This window comes from Sceloporus occidentalis, unplaced genomic scaffold, assembly GCF_023333645.1.
Source record: "Sceloporus occidentalis isolate IW3139 unplaced genomic scaffold, rSceOcc1.0.p SCAF_7, whole genome shotgun sequence".
Lineage (NCBI taxonomy): Eukaryota > Metazoa > Chordata > Lepidosauria > Squamata > Phrynosomatidae > Sceloporus > Sceloporus occidentalis.
In genome coordinates this window covers 84,417,303-84,435,022 of record NW_028316987.1, presented here as the reverse complement: position 1 = coordinate 84,435,022, position 17,720 = coordinate 84,417,303, and the positions used below count along the sequence as shown (strand labels likewise).

Below are 17,720 nucleotides of genomic sequence, written 5' to 3'. Positions count from 1 at the left end.
AACCTTCCTTCTCAGTATGCAAAAAGGAGAGAAAGACAAAAGTGAGCAAAGAAAAGTCTATCAATTATAATATAGAAATGGCACTGCTTGCTCATAACTTGTCAAGTGACCTTCGACACAATAATCCCTATGCAGATTTTTATGATGGACCCAAACAAAAGGTACTTGAAAAATCAGCACTTAGAACTGCATCGTTATTCTGCAATAGCATTTCACCCCACTATACATGTGTCCTTTCAGCTTCACAATAAAAGTAATTCAGAGCACCCTAATAAAAGGCTGTTTTTTCCTTATGCAAGCACTCCAAAAATCCCGCAGTTCTGGGACTCATTGCATTTATATTGAGAACTGTCCACTTGTTTCAGTATGAGCAGTCAATCTCACGCAGTGGTTCTTCAAAACAGGGACTCCTTGAACTGTGACATCTAGATGTCTGTCCAGCCTGTTTTAACAGTCGTCAAAGCAAAGACCATAAAAATGAGTTAATAGCCTGTTTTCGAAAAAGGGTGCCCATGTAGCTTCAGATGACATCAAAATTCAAAATGACACAATAATGTGTCATGCTGTTCTAGTACTGAAAATAAGTACAGCTCATTCATGACAAGTCTCCCTGTGGATCTGGTCTACTTTTTGACGACTTCTCAGGAAGCTAAAATTTGAAACATATATGCTTTTATATCACATGCTGCTATATATCACAGGCTAAATGTAGCAGGAGGGCTTGCTTGACTACAGAAATGCCTGTTTTTTAAGTATTTTGACAAGAAATCGAAGAGAAAACAAATATGATACAGGTGAACCTTACAGTAAGGCATCTGCCAGAATACAGAAGGCAATATAGAAGCCCATACATTCTTGGTCTACAGGCAGAAAATGAAGAATATGTAGTTTACAGGGGAAAAGATGCAGAGAAGAACACTTAATAAGTCACTGGTTCGCTCTTCCAATTGCCACAGGCTCTTTCATATTTGTCATAGCCAGACTCCGATTTTGTTCCATGGCAGGAACAAAATGCTGGAGAAACGTGGAACCTCTAGCCCAGAAACCTGTATGTAAGTGGCATCTGAAAAAAGTTGTGTATTTCCAATGTCCAGAATATATATAAGCCTCTTCTCATGCCAAGGATAGACTTAATGTCAGCTCTGAATAATATACATTTACATAGACAAAAATACAGATCTAATGAGTCATCCATGTTTTCATCAATGGCTCTGTTGATGTTGAATGCTCTATAGCTAGCAATTTTAAACACCAATAGACAGACAAGACTGCCAGCAGCTCCCTTCTGATAAAAAGGGATTTACACACTCCCTCTCCAGGGGGATATCTGAGTCTAACCAAAAATCTTTTCTAGTTATATGGTTCCCTCTGCTCTGTGTAGTTTTCAGTTTCATATGCAGACTCTAAGGCCTAAGGGATGAAGAAGAGTATGGAACATTTGATCTGTGATTCTCCCTCTACCCAAACCATTACCCAGATTTTAAATACTACTGAGTCCATGGACTGGGACGTTCAACCAAGGAAAAACAATATTCTTCTCAAATTTGGACCAGAATGGCATGTTTTACCTCTACGCCTACCAAAATGTTTCTGATGCAAAAACATGGAATGGAGATTTCTTGGGAAATTCATTGTCCTCTGCCTACAAAGAGGATTTGGCCTCACAGTAATGGAGACATATTGGCTTGCAAATGAGGAGTCCTTGTTGATATGCACATGGACTTTACATTTCCTGCACTTTGAAAAACTACCTAATGCCACATGACAAGAGGAGGAAGGGCCAGCCTGCTAAAGACACCCTCCCCAAACTATCTTAACTAAGGACAGAAATAATAAAATGCAGGCCTCTTACTAACATCTCCAATTCTCCTCCTGTTTGGTACATAGCATCTTGCTTGATAAAGAAGCCAGTGGAGCTTTGAAAGCTTGCAACAAGTATATTGTGCATTTTGGCTGGCCAAAAAAGGTATCACTGTTCAGTGGATTTTTGGCTGAATTTACAAAATGGCCAACACAGCTGCCCCTGCATGTTTTCTAGTCCCTCTATACTAAAGGACAACAAAGACTGCTGTTCTATCCATGACCACACTACACTTTTCTGCCCAAAGAAAGAAAAGGAGCATCTAGACTAATGACTGGCGGTACTGCCTTAGGGCCAACAGAGATTAGAAAAAGATGCATAAAGGTTTAGACTTTGGTATTAAGACACTGTTCTGTCACTCAAAGGATCCTCAAATTCCTATCTGCAGAAGAGCCAGGAGAGAAACAGGATCTGCTTTAGGAAAAAATGTGCGCAGTAGGACAGACCATGCATTTGGATAAATGTGGCAGTGTTCTGTTAAGACATTACGGTAATAATATCATGGAACAGGGCAGGCAATAATGGATAAAGAACGTCTAATATCTATCAACTACAACTTAATCTCAGGGCAAGTGTGGCAAATCAGTATGAGAAAGGATTGATCAAGTCATAGAGTATTTCAATCAACAACTCACACAAGAATTTATTTTTTTTAAAAATCCTAAAGAAAATCTTATTCTGACAATCTGCCCAGGAATAATTCAGAAACAGAATTTTGCTGAACAGTTCAGTCACAAAAGGGCAAACTTAATTCAGACAATTACTAGAAATAAAAGAAAGTTGTTCAGTTTTGGTGTAGCATTTATTGCTATTAAATGGTTTGAGTTCTCTGAACCATACAGCCATAGCAAAAAGAGCTTCCCGTGTCTATTTTTGAAGCAGTAAGACTACACACAAGTGGGCGCAAAGACAAAGGAAGTGAAAAATACTGTTGTAAGAAGTTTTAATTTAAAAAAAGAGAATTTCAACAGTGCCTAAATCTTTATTTTTCATAACCTACATATTTAGACAGTTGTACATTTTATGACACAAAAGGAAACTTAAATTACCAATAGTTTACATGTAAGCTTGATTCCAGTCTTAAATGGAAGATCATAAACAAAAAACAAAACAAAAAAAAAAGAGAACAAAACAAACACACTCAGGAAAAAAAAGGCCTCCATATAACAGCTCCTCTTTTGTGTCTTGGCAGCTGTTAGCTCACAGGTGTCTTCGATTGTCTGCTGCTATTAGTGTAATAACTTACACAACATGTGAGAAATGCAGCTAGCTAAAAGGAACACAGTGATGACCGTGGACCCTTTGGGTCAGTGGTTGCTCATGATCCACCGCATCACACTCACAAGTAAGGGCATCTCTTTGCCAACTGTTTATGTCTTCAGATAAGAGGCAGCAAAATTAAGAACAAAAAATAAAATTGAGCTTGACAGTTTCTTGGCTGCTCTATCAGAGGATGCATAATGGGGGAGGGCACAGGTGAGGCACCCTGATGATTTTGTGTGGGTTAAGTATTCAGAAGCAAAGCTTTGTTTTAAATACACTCCTTGAACAAATTACACTCCCCTATAAAAAGCAAGGTAAGCCTACAATTAAAAAAAAAAGCTGTAATTGGTTCCTATCATTTTAACCTGCAACTCATATTTTGGGGAAGGATTAAAAAAATATACCAGATTTGAATATCTGTATGTAAACAATCTGTAGAGTATCAACTTTTGTGCCAGCAGCCCCACATTATCTGAATGGGTAGGTATTAAAGTGATTGGAGATATTTATTTGGCATATACCTTTTCTTGTTTAAAAGAAAAAATGGTATCACAGTAAAGGTTAAAATTCTTTATGTGGGCTGTTACTGGGTAAGAATTACAGTGTATTAACCTAACAAGAAGCAGCAAAATGCATTAGTACAGCACAACTCAGCTGCTGGTCTGCATATATTAAGTTGACTATATAAGTTGGCCATTGATTAGCTGTACACTTGCCATGGCCCTTGCCCATTTTGTCTGCAGCTGTTTCATTTATATTTTCAACAAGCAGACAAAGAACTGTCAGAGCTGGCCTCAACCATATCCCAAATCTAGCTGCCATTTTTCACTGCTCACTGGGTAAAGGATAAAGACTACAACCTAACAACAGTACTAGCTTGGTGGTTTTGACAGGTGTTTGGAGTCTCTGTCTCTTCCTGCGTCTTTTCTGACTGTGCCTTTTCAGAAAGTCACAAACAGATCCCAGCTTGCTCCTTTTTTAATTCTGCAGTGCAAAAAAGCAGGCTGGCTTTCATTTAGTATTTTGTTTATTCTTTTGTTAGAGGAAAATTAAAATAGCAGCAACCTACATTAGAAAATCAATTGCCCTGGGTGTATCTAAGATATGTGGAACCCTAGAATCCTAGGTTTGTACTGGCTAAGCTTTTGGATTAAGAAGAGTGGTTGAGTCATGTTGGGGGCGCTGCATTTCTGGCAATGTTATTTCTTTCCAATTCAGTTGAAAAAATAATCACTGCAGCTTGTAACACAAAGTTGAAATTATACAGTGCACAACCATGTGTCACATTGGTTGAAATGCACACTTCCTGAAAACAGCCTTTCTCCAATTCCCTTTTGCAGTGAAGAGGCAGAATCAACTCAGCACACCAGAATAAAGTAAAAGAAACAAGGAAAAACAAATTAAAGTAATATTCAAACCACAACATTTAGTTTATCTACATCCATCTCAACAGCAACATTTATAATATATCAATAATTTTTATCAGTTTTTTTAATGGTACCTTTTTATATGTTCTGATTATTTACACCTGTACAAGCAAAAGCACACACTTCCAAGTGCACATATTTAATACAGTATTGACTATTTTCATTTACAGATTTTTTTCAACATTTTGAAAAAAGATCAACTGCTTAAGATCTTTTAAGGTATATTACAAAAACTGCCACTACTACCTGTACTACAGTATGTTTACCCAGTAAGACCAGTGACAATACATACATACTGTAACTGAGTAATTCTGTATATGCCACCCACACCAACCCTTGAAGGGGTTAGACTTCAGTAACTCTAAGCTGTCTTATACAAAAGTTAAGGCAAAGTCATTTTCAAGTTTAAATAAAATTCAAGTCTTTAAATATTGGATGGAAATAATTCTTTAAAAAAATCAGTTGTTTAAATAAACCTTTTTGTGTGTGAAATAATCTGTATTCAGCAGGAATACATTTTCATCTGAACCATCTGCTGCTTAAACACTCAAAAAAAAACCTTTAGGCATTTTAAAACAAAAATAATTTATATTCAACTTTATTAGAAACTTGTTAATTTAGTGCATCCTTGTCCTTCAGAAAGCATGTCACTTCTAAAGTAAGCAAGTGTGAAAAATCTCACCCCAGACAGAAACAGGGATCTCTTCCTTCAACATACATGCACACACGCACACACAAAAAGAACTCCATTATCTCATGGATTTTTAAAAAAATTAAATCCATATGCCAATGTTCATAGGTACAGAAACGTCTCAGCACTTAGGCCGATTAAGATATGAACTCTTTCAAAGAGCACTTTCAGCATTGTTTTAAAAACCTACACAGAGTACAGGGAAAACCAGGAAAGACAGCAGTGGCTCAAAAGCAATTTCCTCTGGCTAAAGGGAAAGTTGAGATTCCCATCATATGAGCATTATTGTGCTGTCCTGTGATAAACAGCCATTAGCTGGCACCTGCCATTTACAAGGGCTTATGCATTTAATTTTTTTTTATTCACAATGTGCTTTTTTTCTTTTTCTTTTCCTGAAATTGAAGGAACCATTTTATTCTGGATTGAGAAGCTGGTTACTTGCTTGCAGTCCACCAAAACAAATATTTTAGAGAAGCCTCACAGGTAATTTTTATGAAGGTTCGCATTTGGCCGAGAAAAAAATATTGAATCTTAAAAAAGTACAACCAAATATTTTTTTTCAAACATAAAAAGTTTAGTTTATTTGCTGATGTGCTACAGCAGCCAGAACTTTAAAAAGAAACAAGGCAAACCTGTCTTATAAAACACCTGTTTTTTCCTTTGCACTCTAAATATTAACTGCTATAATTAGTCTTCTGATATATTTTAATTTATTTTTAGATGTACTTACAGACCAGTTATTTAAAAACTACAGCAGCACAATTCTGCTTAGTAGATTAGGAAACAATTCGTTAAGATAGAGCTTGTATTCATACAGCCACATGGAGGCTTAATAAAAAAATTGATCCCCCTCCCCCCCCCCCCAGACAAATGCATCTTCCATCAAGGAAACAAAAAAGGATTTAGGCATCCCCTCCAGTTCAGCACCAACCTAAGTGTAAGGTTTAGATTAATTAAACCCTGACAGAGTAGACTGTTTGCTCAAGGGCAATTTGCTGGGGGAGCAAGAAAACTGGAGGAGCAATCTATTTTACAGAGGAAGAAAAACAAAAACAAAAAGCCTTGCAGGCATTTCGTATAATTAATACCCACTGCAAGCACCTAACCAGCAACTCATTCTTTGTATTTCTGAGTGGCAACATAGGTTTACTTCATATCGAGAACTTTTCTGAACCTCCTCCTAAGCGCTAGTTTCACTGAGGTGATTTGGGAGGAGTGCTCTGTTCTTTAGTCAGGCGTTTCACAACAGCTGGAGGTGGTGACCTGCGTCCTGACTGTCTTCTCTGGTCTTTGGGCTGCCCTGGATTAGACTTCATAGGAGGGGGTTCTTTGCTTCTCTCTAGTGTTTCTGAAGGTTTTCTTTCATCTTTCCCACAACCAACAGTGTTTGGTTTCTGTTCTTTTGGGGGCTGAAATGAAGGTGGGTCCTTAGACGTCCTCTGGCAGATCTCAGCATAACTAGGTTTTCGTAATTCCTGTGTGATCAAAAGGACAAAGCTATAGCAGCAAGCAATGGCTTTGCGTGTGTGCTCAAAAACAGCAAAGGTAATATTGATCAAAAGTAACTGTGTCACTAACCAGCTGAGTCAACTGTGCCCCACAACAAACTGAGAGAAAACTTTATGAATAGAACAGTTCTTAGATCAAAGATGAGTAACTTCAGTGGGTTTAGGAGGCCCATTTTCTGTGGGATCCCCAGTAGGGAGGAGGACTGCCAAATATCAAAACAAAAAGCAACAACTGAAGAGCTCAAGCCCACTTCTTGGTTTGATAAATTGATATTATTTTGAGAATTAAACAATGGAGCTCCTTCCATTTAAAAGCCTCCTGGTGGTCATTCACCTTTTTGAGGAGATGTAAAAGAAGGGCCAGTCAGGGAATCTGGAGGAACCAAAGGCCACAGAAAAAACTTTGAGAGGCTTGTGTTGCCTGGGTGCTGCATTTGGCCAACTCCTGATTTAATATTGCTAATTTTTAATCAAGGAGAGCCACTGCCAAAGAACTCAGGAAAGTAAATGTCTTCCATCAGGACATGAAAGCTTCAGCATCAAATCAATTAACAAACTGGAGCTCCACTGTAAGCCTGGATCACTGATACGTACAATGCGAACAACATGACAATTGCAGAATGTGATAAAAATATATTGGAGCTCTTAGATATATCCTTTGGGCAATTTGTTCAGGAGAATGGTAATGGTGGTAGGAATCAAGAGCGCATTGGCATATTTTTAGTAATAACTATTTTGATTAATTGTGCCTTTGACAAAATTTTGTTAGAAGCCTTGGAATTCCAATTTTCAGGACAGAAGAATGGGACAAATGATTGTCAGCAAATCAAGTAAGCGAGGCCCACTGTGAGAACAAAGTATCTTCTGATTAGAAAGATCTGTGAAAATTAAGCTTGCTAAGAACCATGGTGGCTGTTGAATAGGAAGCATGCGTACACTCAACTTTTGATGAATTCTACCCACTTGTCATGAGAGTAAATCAGCTAAGGCTGACAGAATGCATGCTTTGAACCCACCCAGAATTTGACTTAGATAAAGAGACAAATTATAAATTATACTCTTATATGAAGATATAAAAAAACTGAACAGACTTTGAGCTCTTTTTTCTCACCCACCCCCATTTACTCCTCCAAACATTCAATAATTAAAACATTTGAATTTTGTGGACTAGGGGTGGGAACAATAAAAACATTTTAAAATACTCAGGACTAATCAAATAGAGAACGACGTATAAATGTCAAATTGCACTTACTGCTATAGCAGCCCCATTGACTTGTACTGATTTACAAGCGGTAGTAAGCACAGAAGAAAGCCTTTCAATATTTTGTGTCTCTTTCTGCTGTTTGTCCACAATTTTGGGGTCTCTGCAATAAAGAAAGAAACATGTCAATAAAACAGAAAGCTCTCAGCTTTGCATTTGGCATGATAAAGTCAACATCTACTCCAGGTGAGAAAATGAGTCTGCCTGTATTGTAGGGAATCAATGTTCACTGTCTCATCCTGACTGAATACATAGGGTTTTTTCCAACACAGACAGATAGGCTTAAAGTTAGTTTTCAAATATTAAATTAAAAATTGAAACCACAATTCTAATCTGCTACTGGTGGTGGTCACACATGGAGTGTTATTTGCTGAACTGCTCAAGAACTAATAATACAGTGTCACACCTAAACTTTTCATGATGGAAAATGCAAACTGTTGATTCAGAGTAGTATATTTAAAGCCATGTATAATTAAGTACTTACTCGGGAGGCTGGGATGGGGAAGGAGACCTTTCAAATGTCCCTGGCAGAGCAGAAGAAACTGGCAACAAAGGTTCTCGAGGAATTCCTGGTGGGATAGTGTTTGTATTTGCATTGATGTTGAGACTCTGAGGGAAGTAAAGTTTGGGTCATTTTCGAATATGCTTCAATTCAATCCCAGAATACATAAATAAAATAAACAAACCTAATATTTTCAGGGAATAGCAGTTCAAAAAATGATGCCCACAAGTCCCAATTTATTCAAGAACTGATTAAATTAATCTAGATCTTAATATGCCAGAAAAAGCCTGAGCAGCCTTCAACATGATATGTAGACCAATGGCTCCAGTTGACTAGAACAAGGAAGTTAAAGCTGATCTCAGAAAAACCTGCTTCCAAGTCCAATTACAGCGACCTGATATTGTCAAAATACATATTTAGAGAATTAAACATTTCATACAATTGGGAGATAAGTTGAGGTGACTTTTATACTGTATCAAATTCAGGAATATTTGGGTATGGATTAAAAGTGTCAACAAAAGACACTTCCCATAAGTTTCGGGGGCTTTTCTGTAATGAGGGGAGCCTCTCTGCTGTACTACCCATCAAAGTGTAGAATCATGGACTTTCAGGAGTGGGTAACAAAGCAGGTGTGACAAGTCTAATTGTGCTACATCAAAAAAGTTGTGACATTTGCTAAGTGGCTTCTTTAATAAGAAGACTTACAATCTGAACTGGGATGTTCTCTGACTACGTACTGTGGAAAGCCACTTATAATGATGACAATACTAAACACAATGCACTGCTGATCTGATTGAGCAAAGGATGAAAACTTACAGCTGGTTATAATCTTGGTACTTGAAGGTTAACAAATACAGACTGAGATATTTGGCTAGTAGGCACTCTGACTGACTCCTGCCTTTCCCATTTCAGTTCATGCATCAATAGGACAGTTCTATGATACTGCAAGGACATTGGATGACTGAACCGAACCTCTCTTATATAAGCTGACATAGATTTGACTACTATATTTACTAGTAAGTCAGCAATATCAATTTAGTGAAATGAAAATTAAAGTACCAGCCAGATCAGATAAAGTAGAAAGGCAATTCCACCTATTTTCTGCACACACTTACTTTTTCTTTTGATGGTGCAACTATCACATTGGATAATCGATTTTCAAACAAGTCTTCAGTCTTTAGATTACCAGCAGCGCCAGGCAATGGAGGGAAACTGGACAACCCCAACTCAAAACTTGGAGACGGAGGCTTTGGAGGGGGTGGAGACTGTGTCTGCCCTCTCTGCAAGACAAATTTAGCATAAGAGCATGGCTCACATTGATTCTCTGCCTATGGTCCCATTGTTCTCTGTAGGAAAGCAATCATTCTGTACACGAAAGCCTGTTCCCATGCTGGAATCAGGGTTACTCAGCCATGGTTCAAGATGGTTAGCTACAGATTAATAAATACCATACCAACGTCAATGAGTTTTAATAGGTGAATCTACAAAGTCTCAACATCCCCTCCTTTCAAACAAAGTTTTTAATTATACAAGTGGGCAAATTCTTGAAGCAAGCTTGCCATTAAGCATACAGTCTAGAGGGATGGACTAAGAAATGGTTGTCAAAGTCTTAACAACAGAATATATTACTTTCTTTCTAATTTTTTATATGAAGAATTTTCTAATGAGAAAAAAGTGTTTGTGTAGGAGAAAACATGACATGTTTTGACAACATGAAACTGCAGAGAACCCAGAGGTGGCAATTGCAATGGAAAAGGAATCAAGAGATAGAATCACAGAATTATATCAAGGGCATCAAATCCAAACCCCTGCCATGCAGGAATACGCAATCAAAGCAGTCCTGTCAGATGGCCATCCAACCTCTGTTTAAAAGCCTCCAAAGGAGACTCCACCACCCTTTGAGGCAGTGTATTCCACTGCTGAACAGCTCTTACTGTCAGGCAGTTCTTCCTAATGCTGAGGTGGAATCTCTTTTCCTGTAGTTTGAATCCACTGCTCTGGATTCCCAATCACAAAGGTGGTGCACTTTGTCATGAGGATATTTTTTTCTATACTATGATTAGCTACTAGCTGGGGCTTAGAAGTGAAAAAAGGTTAAACGCTTCAACCTTCGTGATGGATTGGACGTTGGAAGAAGGGGAGTGTCCCATTTTATGAATATTAAATTTCATTAACTTCAAAACCAAGGATAATCTTTAGTCAGCTACGTTCGCCTCAAGACAATTACAGCTAATTAGAAAAGCTGTTTTCTTATTTAGTTATTTATATTATGTGAATAATTCCATGTAATGTTGTGCTACAATAACTGATCAAAATTCTTCTTTCACCTTTGAATAAGCTAAGCATTAATGCTCACCGTAAACTTGTCTTCTCTCTTCTTTCGGTAGCCATATGAGTTTTTTCTGGAGGAAAAGGAGTCATTTTCTCATTATTACTCTCAAATCATGTGTTATGAAAAGTACAACAGGATGTACTGTTTAGTATTGCTGGACTCAGACCAAAGAGAGTCAAAGTCAAGTAGGTAGACAACTGAGCAAGCAAGTACACTTGGTGATCTTGAGCCAGTAACTATATTTTGATATAGGCTACCTCACTATATTGTTAAAAGGATAAGGCAATAGGACAGAAGAACACTACATATAATGTATCTTGATTCCTGGGTGATGTCAATAAAACCTTTCCAATTCAGATATTCCATTAATTTCTGCTGTTCCATAAAGAGGTGCTGAATAATGCAGTATTCCATTCACTCTGCTTTACGTGTTTGTGGTACCCAACAAGTGCTTGAATTCTAGAGTTTCAGAAACCTTATAAAACCTGAATCAACGGATGTTTCATAATGTCCTCCTGAAGATTATGCATCAGCTAGAACTTCAAAGTGTTATTTCATGATGTACTTCACTGGCACTATTTTGTCTTTCAGAGAGTACAGTCAAATCCTGACACTCATTAAAAACATGCATGTCAACTATTTTTAAATACTAGTGAAGGTCTATGCTTATTTTATTCCAATCAAGACAGGCACAATTGCTTTGATAAATAACTTAAGGACTGTGACAACTGGTTTTGGGTAGCAGAAAATATTACCATGCTAAGGCACATTGCAACACACATGCAGCCTCTTCAGCATCACTTCCTATGTCCTTGTTTAGTTTTGCTTCTAGCAAAACAGGCCAGATAACAGTACAGACCTGCCTATGCCAAAGATAGATGGGCACTCCTATCTCTGTTCCAGGCCTGCCACAAATCTACCTATGCCACAGTTAAATATATATAATACTGGTAATTCAGAGCCAGTCAGAAGAATTTTGTATGAGAGTCCTAAGTCCTGATTTTGATTTTGTCAAAATAATGCAGCCCCTTCTCATGTCCCATTGCTGTGACAATGAAAGTTAGCTTTAAGCTAATTCAGAAGAGGTCTTTAATAGTCTTCAGTCTTGATGGCAGTAACCATCAAGTTAGGGCTGCAAAGACTGAAAGGCAGCAGAGGAACAAGTTGCTTGCTATTAACCTTTAATGGAAGTCCACCCCATCCCTGACAATTTCTTTCATACACCACTGAGAGGAAGGTATGACTGATAACTGGATGATATCTACTATCTTCTGTTTACAACAATCCCTTCTTATTGCTAGTCGCCCAATACTTCATAAGCCAATCAATCTCAAGTTCCAAATTAATTTCAAGTTCCAAATTATTTTATTTGGTAATGACAGATTTCTGCAGGATAGATTCTGTAGTGGGAAGTAAGGACTCGAGTAGTTGCACAGTAAAGCCACCTTACAGGGGTAAATAGCTGAGGTGGCAATTTTACAACAATGGTCTGTAAAAAATAAATTTATGAAAACTATTAACCTCCTCTTATAACTAGAAAGATAAAATTCAATTATTCTTGTGGAAGAAAAATATTCCATGGGCTTTAACAGCTCATGTAAAGTTTTACAAAATTCTCTTGGGGTAGCAGCATTGGAATCAATTCAGAATGAAACTTAGACAGCTGCACGTCAATGCTAACAAAGCAAATGGCCGAATGAGCATGTCCAGTGCACTGAAGGCTATTGTGTCTTACAGACACAAAGCAGTGCCTACCCAGGCAGCACACAAATCCATTTTTGGCAAGAAATGTGGCTTCCTAAAACCATTCCTCTTATACATTTCTAGTCCCACCAATGTGGTAAAGAAAGTTCTGCTGAAGGGTTAGAATGTTTGGCAGAACATTAATAAGGCTTTTGTGGCTCTAGTTCTTCTTTTCCTAATCTAGTTTCTGAGTTTTGAATTCTTGTCCATAGAAGGAGTCCATAGGCTCTCAAGTGAAATTCACTAAGAAATTTTCTGGTTTTTATGACAAAGTTTGGCCACTTTGTATACTTACTCCAACTGAATAAACATCAGTAGGTTTTCTCTAAAGGAGGAAACAAAAAACTACATCTTTAAACAGTGATGACATTAAGTAATTAAGGAATTCATTAATAGGGCCATGACAGAGGACTAGGATATCTGAGGAATCTGTTTAAGAATTCTCAAAGATCAAGCAAAATTTATCTACATCTCACAGACAAAAGCAAGAAGTAGATTGCCTTTTTCAGATTTTACATTTCTTACTTATAGCATTAGTTTTCACCTAAAATGATGAACTCTTTAAGCCATGAAAATGTTTGTTGTACTTAGTTACAGATTATTGTAACTCAAAGTTAAGAAAATACATTCTCACTCTTCCTTTGACTTTCTAATTTTAACCATCTTGTTAATACCTAACTTCTCTCAGTTCTATCCTATGCTTGCTCATATTATGTTGTGGTTCCTAATCAGAGGGACATTTTCCAATATTTTCACTCCTCTCCTCTTAAACTCATTTTTTCCCATCCTTTGTCCAATTAATTTCCACGACCTCCATCACATCTGTTACCTCATAATTTACTGTCACTCACATTACATCCTTCCCTTCCCAACTGTAGAAATACATAACTTGACTAACCTTGGTATCTCAGCATCTCACCAACATTGATAATTACCTAAATTCAATACTCACCTTCCTCTACCTAAGCTCGGGGATGAGTCTGAAGTAGTGGGTTCTACGCGTCCACTGCCTACTTCCCGCTTGGTATAACCTGTAGTATTTTGCATTCGAGTTCTATTTTGCCCCGGCTGCCTTGTTTGTGGGCTTCTGACACCATTGATTAAACGATCAGCAGAAAAATTGAATATTGTAGGGCTCTCTAAAAGTCCAGTCCCTCTGTCTGCATTGGGTATTGTGTGCCGTAGGTGTGATTTGCTGGGATTTCTGGGGAAGAGAACAAAGCATATTTTCATTCTCATATAAAATCTTTAGGTTTCTCTAGAGTCAATCCAACTTTGTGTCAACAGTGCCCTTATGTCTGTTTTTAAGTTTTAAAAACAAAGGCCCTGATGGATTACCCATCATTCTGTTCCCCAAAGTGGCTAATTGGGTGCCTATGACAAATTAACAAGGAGGATGTGAGTGCAACAGACCTTTATTGCTATTCGTTTGCAGTGACTGCTGTTCAGAGGTATGTTGCCTCAACACCTCATAGCCATTATATAATGACCAAATCTCAATGGTGCTATTATTCCGGACACTCCATGAATCTGATTATTTCTTTTCCTTTCAAAATTGTCGAAGTCTGCAGGCATCAACATCTTGTGGCACCAAATTCTACAGTTTAACTAAACAATGTGTAAACTTTCTTTTGTTTATCCATAACTTTCTACCATTCTGTTTCTACTGATGAACCCATGCAATCATTTTAATATTTCTACCGCATCCCTTCTTAACTTTCCTTCCCCTCACAGGCTAAATGGCTCAAACACTGTAACAATTCTGCATAGGCAAGTTACTACAAATCATTTTTGTTGCCTTTCTTGAGAATGTTATGGGTTTAAAGTTGTTAAACGATTAAAAGGTAATGCAGACTAAATTTCTTTTGCTAGAAATGGTCAGTAGACTTATTCAATAAATTCATCTATCTATCGATCTACAGAATTTTTTGAACATAAAGTTTCTTACACCTGTGAAGGCCAGGACCTATGCCAATGTTGATCAGGGGGATGTGTGCTCCTTCCTTCCATCTCAACTACAGCCCAGAGTTGCTGACATCAAGTTTATCTATGGTTAATGCTCTGTTTGGGTAGTGGATAAGGTGGGAGAGCTGCATTTTTCTAAGGAAGAAGTACATGATCCTTTGACCAGCTCCTGATTCCGCAATCTTATTACTGTCATAATCCCCGTAACATTATATTCCTCCAAGCAGCAGATATTCTTCTGTTTCAGGAGGTCACAGACCAGTTGTTTTAATCAATCCTTGCTACTGTACTTTTAGCAACCTGCAGCTGTAATTAAGTCTTGTTACATGAAAATCAATTTGCAGTTATTATACTAGTATAAACTAATGACAAACTGATATATTCTAGTGAATGAATATTCACAAAGTAATGCATACTTTGCCCATAGCTATTTCAACAATACTCTTGTTGCTCATAAAATAAAATAAAATAAAATAAAATAAAATAAAATAAAATAAAATAAAATAATACTATTCTATAACTTGCCTGTTTCTGGGTGTGTACTGCCTGAGTGAAGTCAGTGGAGAAGCAGTAGGTTTGAAAGTAGGAGATGTAAAACCATTGATAAAACCAGTATTTGGAAATGGTGTTACCTATTGAAGAGAAATATTGATGATTAAATAGTGGTAGTCTTGAGATTCTCAGAAGCCTCAAAACCCGCTGATTTGTCAGTTTGATCTCTATGTCTTTTGTCTGAACTGAATATCACTTATGCCCATGTTACAGATCTCTAATATTTGGACACTATGTTTGCTTTGAACAGTTTGCATGCATGTTTACTACTATTTCTATAGCTTTTTTTAGAAATGTGGCTATTCTGAACTGTTTTCATGATCTCTAACAAAATTATCCCAAGTACCATATATTCTTGACTGTAAGTCAAGAAATTTATGCCCAAAAATTGACCCTAAAATCCTGGGTCGACTTATACATGGGTCAATACAGTAATACGGCTTAGAAAAGTCCTTAAAGAAACACCGCTTCGTGTGCCTCGACAGTGATTTTTGAAAGAGCTGCCAGGCAGGAATGTGTGTATGTGTGTGCGTGTGAGTGAGTTAAAGAGGTGATTCCCTTCTCAATCCAATAGTAAAATCTTCTCTCCAATCCTCCTGCAGATCTCTCTCCCCATCAAACACACCATTTCCCTGCAGATCTCTCTCCCCATCAAACATACCATTTCCCTCCAGTTCCTTCCCTTTTCAAACTGGTGTTAACCTTCTCTCGCCAAATAACCCATTCCCCTCTAGTACATTCCCTTCTCAATCTGATGTTAAAACCTTCTCCTCAAGCACCAGGGAAGTTGTGCTAGGTGATCAGGAGAGGTCCAGAGATGAAGACAGAGAGAGGGAAGTGATGATTTTTCTCTTTAGATCTTTTGTTAGATGCCCCTAAGTTTTACCCTCGACTTATCCACGGGTCATATCGAAATCCATGAGGTTGACTTGAACACGAGTATATATGGTACTTATTAGAAGACCCAAATATGAAAGTACACCACTATTACTGAATTATAAATTCAATATATAACGCCCTGATGATATTCAGAATCAAGCACTAAGAGAATGAATATCAAAGTAACAAAGTCCATGCACTAAGTTCTTACCAGAGATGGATCAAGATAGCTGTGTGTTGTTGACCAAGTCTGTGGGGCAATTAAACTGTACAGTGGAAACTGCTGTTGTGGGCTATATACTGGAGGTAAATAAAATGATGTTGTATAACGCTGCTGTGTGTAAATGTTCATGTCCAGAGGTCTGTATCCATTCTTTGGCAAAAATGTATTTATAGCTATAGCCTTTGCTTTTATTCTTGCCTAAAAGACATAAGAACATTTTCTTAGATTGTACCTAAAGGATTTCCCCGAAAGTATTAGAACTAGTGCTAAAAATCAAAGTAAGACTTTTACCTTAATTGGTTTTCCTTGAAACGTTTTAACTTCCTCTCTAAGGTACCTATATGCCTTTAAAAGTAAGAGGAAAGTAAGATTGGCACAGTAGCAACAACTCTTCTGTATTTAAGAAAAACACTCAAGTACAATTCAGGTTTATAATGCATTATAGCCAGGTCTTCAAAACCTGGATATCAACTTTTATGTTTAATGTAATTCTTCTTACTTAGGATAGTTTAAAACAAGTTAAAAGCTAGTTAAACCATTTGCATGCTCAACTTTGGATGAAATCAATTAGGCCCCTTTTGTAAGCCACCTTGAATCCCAAACTGGGGAAAAGGTGGGATGGATGGATGGATGATGATATGTTCTTGTCTGCAGCCTACCTGCTGCATTTTGTACAAGCTGAAGCATCCAAGCTGTCTTCAAGCTGGCAGCAGAATGCATTGCAGTAGACTATTTGGAAAGGTCCAAGTGCCTGGACGATTGTGGCTATGTTATCCTGTCCAGGGGATTCCAGAACATAACAGATTCCAGAACAGTCAAAGCTGGCCCAAACACTCTATGTCCAACTGTGTTTCCTCTGAAATTAAGCATGGGTCCAAATCCAAGTGTTAGTCCCACCGGTGACCATCCTGCATTGGGTGTCACCTGGTGTGGGGGGCAGGGCATGCTCCCTCCCCCATGCTGCCCTTCCTTTTCCTTGGGGGAAGTGTGCATGGGTATGGTGTGGGAGGGGCCAACCGAGTGTCATACGGTGCGGGCAACACCACAACACCCCTCTAGTGACACCACTGGTCCCACTGAAGTTTATTAAATGCAAATATTAAGTGTTGACAATTGATTTAATGGATCTAATCTAATGGAGACTAGCAATTGGATTTAGGCTGTAGAAAACATTTTGTTGTTAACTATTAACATTGAATTTGTACAGAACAATGTGACATCTACTTGACACTTAGTATTTTGTATTCTCTATGTAAATCATGTACTATGTAGCAACATTTCAGTGACGCTCTATTCACACTATTTCAGCCAAGACTGACCTGAAAGAAGCTCTGAAGAAAGGTAATGGTTAACATTTACCTGTTGTGCATCAGCTTCAGACTCAAATGTAATAAACCAGTTGTCATTATAGGCAAATTCACAGTTGATGAACTTAGGCAAGTTATCTCCCTTGAACAGCGCTTCAACTTCCTAAGGAAATAGAATGGGGTGGATGTGGAAGAGCAAATTAACA

The 17,720-nt window shown here is 37.8% G+C and overlaps 1 protein-coding gene across 1 annotated transcript in view; it reads right to left on the bottom strand.

Annotated features, from left to right (window-relative positions):
* Window positions 1-6,096: 6,096 nt before the first annotated feature.
* Window positions 6,097-17,720, bottom strand: part of LARP4B (La ribonucleoprotein 4B) — a 59,425-nt gene continuing 47,801 nt past the window's right edge. Inside the window, exons 8-17 of the mRNA XM_089533523.1 lie at window positions 17,567-17,677; window positions 16,499-16,552; window positions 16,196-16,405; window positions 15,079-15,185; window positions 13,541-13,792; window positions 10,870-10,915; window positions 9,629-9,793; window positions 8,496-8,620; window positions 8,003-8,114; window positions 6,097-6,717 (exon numbers count right to left, since the gene is read on the bottom strand). Coding sequence (XP_089389649.1) covers window positions 6,436-6,717; window positions 8,003-8,114; window positions 8,496-8,620; window positions 9,629-9,793; window positions 10,870-10,915; window positions 13,541-13,792; window positions 15,079-15,185; window positions 16,196-16,405; window positions 16,499-16,552; window positions 17,567-17,677 — 1,464 coding nt within the window. The 3' untranslated portion in view covers window positions 6,097-6,435. The remainder of the gene's footprint in view (window positions 6,718-8,002; window positions 8,115-8,495; window positions 8,621-9,628; window positions 9,794-10,869; window positions 10,916-13,540; window positions 13,793-15,078; window positions 15,186-16,195; window positions 16,406-16,498; window positions 16,553-17,566; window positions 17,678-17,720) is intronic.